Source organism: Trypanosoma grayi (genome assembly GCF_000691245.1).
Source record: "Trypanosoma grayi strain ANR4 Tgr_482_V1, whole genome shotgun sequence".
Lineage (NCBI taxonomy): Eukaryota > Euglenozoa > Kinetoplastea > Trypanosomatida > Trypanosomatidae > Trypanosoma > Trypanosoma grayi.
Window position 1 is genome coordinate 1 of NW_008826101.1, and position 3,419 is coordinate 3,419.

General features: G+C 59.9%; 4 protein-coding genes across 4 annotated transcripts; all 4 read right to left on the minus strand.

The window, feature by feature from the left end:
• On the minus strand, positions 1 to 505 carry DQ04_04821000 (hypothetical protein; the record flags this gene model as incomplete). Its single annotated transcript, XM_009313810.1, has 1 exon — positions 1 to 505. A coding segment is annotated over one exon (505 nt), but the record flags the coding sequence as incomplete, so codon positions are not given.
• A 226-nt stretch (positions 506 to 731) lies between these two features.
• Positions 732 to 1,895, minus strand: DQ04_04821010 (putative DNA repair protein; the record flags this gene model as incomplete). Its single annotated transcript, XM_009313811.1, has 1 exon — positions 732 to 1,895. One exon carries the CDS (start codon positions 1,893 to 1,895, stop codon positions 732 to 734), a length of 1,164 nt encoding a protein of 387 aa, XP_009312086.1.
• Positions 1,896 to 2,216: 321 nt separating this feature from the next.
• Positions 2,217 to 2,642, minus strand: DQ04_04821020 (hypothetical protein; the record flags this gene model as incomplete). The annotated part of the gene is made up of 1 exon (XM_009313812.1): positions 2,217 to 2,642. The coding sequence occupies one exon, from the start codon at positions 2,640 to 2,642 to the stop codon at positions 2,217 to 2,219; it is 426 nt and encodes a 141-aa protein (XP_009312087.1).
• Positions 2,643 to 3,061: 419 nt separating this feature from the next.
• On the minus strand, positions 3,062 to 3,361 carry DQ04_04821030 (hypothetical protein; the record flags this gene model as incomplete). Its single annotated transcript, XM_009313813.1, has 1 exon — positions 3,062 to 3,361. One exon carries the CDS (start codon positions 3,359 to 3,361, stop codon positions 3,062 to 3,064), a length of 300 nt encoding a protein of 99 aa, XP_009312088.1.
• Positions 3,362 to 3,419: the final 58 nt, after the last annotated feature.

The window sequence follows — 3,419 nt, forward strand, 5'->3', positions numbered from 1 at the left end:
GGTTTTTTTTCTTTTCCCGCCTCTCCCTCTTGTGTTGTTGCTGCTGCTGCTGCTGCTGTGCGGCGGCACCCTCCTCAGGGGCCGGTGTGTCGCTCTTGTGCTTCCGCTCCCGCTTCCTCTTCTCTCCGTTGGTGGCGGCCGTCACCGCCTCGTTCTCCTTGCTCGCCTCCTGCGGCTGCGTGTGCTCGGCCCGGCCCTCCGTCGCTGGCGGCACCTCCTTTCGCCGCTGCTGTTGCTGTTGCTGCTGCTGCTGCTGCTGCGGCACACCGCCGTGCTCCTGGCCGGCCTTCCGCTCCGTCACAAGCACCAGCTGATAGCGGCGGCCAGGCGTCACAATGACGTTCCCCTCCGCGTCGTACGGGAGCAACAGGTGGCCCGTCTGCGTCTCGCGCAGCGCCAACGCGCCGCCGTGGCTCTTGCCGCCAAACGCATAGGTGGGGTTGAAGGTGTTCTGCAGCTCCGATGCGAGACGCACCGTCAGGTCGTCAATGATGATGGTGGGCATCGCGCTCCCCGGCGATGCAGAGAAATTCCTTTCCACTGCGCGACGTACAACGACCAGAAGCCAACAAGGGAAAGAATGAAGGAAAGACGCGGAGCCGAGGCAAAAAAAAGAAAGAGGTCAGCACACACCAAAAAAAAAAAATGCAAAGACAACGCAGCGATACATCTGTGCTTCGGGAACGGGACTCCAGACCACCCTCTCCTCCCACGCCCTCACTCGCAGCACCTCAAACAACCACGAACGGACTGCCAGGGGCACCGCCGCCCTTCACAAGACGCACTTTCATTGTCGCTCTCGCACCACGCGTACTCTGTTGCGTGCCACACTCATCGTCACTCTCACTGCCATGCAGCAGGAACCCATCCGCATCGGAAAGCGGCTCCACAAAGAGACGGAGATCCGACGCTGCCGCACACCACACCGGGACACCCAACGGCCCCGCTGGTAGCGATGTTGTTGCTGCAGCCGAAGAACGCCGGTGATACATGCTGGTGCACCCATTCACAAACACAACAGTCACACTGCCCCAAGTCGCACCAGCGTCGCTGCCGACAGGACGTTGATTGCCGAGAAACGTGTCATGCGTCTTGCCGCAACCGTCTCCCGCTCGCTCACACGGAGCCTCCCTCCATCCGTTACCCACCGTGACAGCATTGCGCACCTCGCGCACGAGCTCCGCAGCCATCCAGTGGCGCGCGTGTGCGGTAGCCCCGCACGTTGGGTGCTCCCAGATTCGAGCCACGCTATCCACCACCACCAGCACACGGCGTCGATGCATGTGGTGGTGCGCCGCGACATACTCTACGCGGTAAAGAAAGCGAAAGAACGCCAGCAGATCATTGGGCGTTGAGAACGGCACAAGCCTCACTTTCTGGAGCAGAGAGGACACCCCAGCATCATCGTCGTTGTCATCGTCGCACCGCACGGTGGACGCCGNCGCGGTTGCGAGTGCCTTCGCCAGCAGCTCGTGCACGTGGCGGGCGCTGAGCGATGATGGGTCCGAGTGCACGAGAAACAGACACCAGTCGTCCGACCCACACCCTTCTTCTTCCGCCCGCTGCGGCTGAGGATCATCTTGACGCGCGCGCATCCTTCCAGCAGCAGCAGAAGCAGCAACAAAGGCCGCCGCCATCTGCAGCGCGAGGCGCGACTTGCCTGCTGCTGGCGGGCCGCATATCTCCAGGACCGCGCCGCACGCGACGCCGCCGTCCGGCAGCAAACGGTCAAGCGCAGCGCTGCCAGTGGAGATGACGGCGTCGCGGCGGAAACTGCGCCGCACGTCGAGCAACGACGCCGATGTGGCGGTGAACGAAGAGGCTGTGAGGGCGGCAAGACGCTGTGCGACGTCTGCAGCGGTCAGCGCTTCCCACGGCGGGGGACACGCCGACATCCCGAGCTGTCACGTCACACGCAACTCCCGCCGCACGCCTGCTGCGTCTTCCTGGTGGTGCTTTCGTGTGAGCGCCCTTCTGAGACACGTTCTCTCTCTTCGCTGCGGCGCGTCTTGCTACGGCAGAGAAGGGGAGAAGAGAGAGAGAGAGAGAGAATGTGTGTGTGAGAATGCCTGCCCACGTTCTTGTCGAGGGGCATGCGCCCATGCGCACTTCCACTGCTGTTAACACCACTGCCACCGGCGCATCAAACACACACACACACACAGCCAAACACACGTCCACGTCTTGTTATTGATGCTGCTGCTTCAGATCATGTCTCACGCCTTCAGAGACTTCGCATTTTCCCGTCGCCGCTGCGCGTTGTGGCGCCGTGCCACCACCGCAATAGCACCGCGCGCCAACGCAAAGGACACCAGCGCGGGGAACGGCCACTCCTGAAACCACTGCGCCCAGTCCAGCTGCGTGAAGATGGCGCCCACCAGAATCGCCACGTACAGAACGAGCGTCTCCACCAGCCGCCGCTTCTCGTTCCCGAGATTCTTCACCGCCTCCTGTCCGCCCACATCAGCCAACAGCAGCTGGCGGACCTCCGAGAGGCCCAACGGAAGCGTAATGCTCACCAGTAAGCTGAACGCGAAGGTGAACGCCGCAGTGTGGGCGCGTTCAACCTGTGCACCTGCGGCTGCGAACACGATGAACCACAGCGTCGCGTCCATCAGGTAAGAGAGGAGATCGTGCGCCATTCCTTCACTTATGCAGCTCTTGTTACCAATTCCGACTCCCCCTGAGAAGCAACAACGAAAGAGAAGGAAAGGTAAGAGTCGGGAGAAAAGTGGAAGCCACCAAGAAACAACAACACGATTGGACGCAAATGAGGTAGTAAGGCAAACCGTAATGGAAGCAATATATATATATGTATATATATATATATATAGATATCAATGCGCGTGTGTGGAATAGACGGTAATGGAACACTGACAGATGTACGAGTGTTTATCCCTATTTGCGACCTTTTTTCTTTTCTTCTGTGTATTACATTAGATTGTATTATATATACACACACATAGAATATAATACAATCTAATGTAACACACAATATAAGAGAGAGAGAGAGAGAGAATGTCAGCGACCGAGCGCGGTAGTGAGAGGGGACGCGACTCTCCTACTCCTTCGTACCGGCGCTGCCGGTTTTGTGCGGCACAGCGCGTTTGTCGAGGACGACCGGACGCGTCGCGTAGAGCCGGTTTACGAGCGCCATGCGGCGCATCTCGTTGAGTTTGTTGCGGCCCTCCTGCTGCAGGAAGCGGCGCTGCTCGTCGACGCTCCACCGCTCCATCGCGGTGAATTGGTCGCGCACATGCTGCAGGAAGTAGCTGCGGAAGTTGTAGTCCGGGAACGTCTTGGCGGCGCGCAGCATCTTGGTGCGCAGCCGCCCCATCGAGTGTTGGACGGAGGTGGACATGGCGACGGCGGCGGTATTCACTTCTCTTCCCACTTCCTCGCTCTCTCTGTGTCTGTGT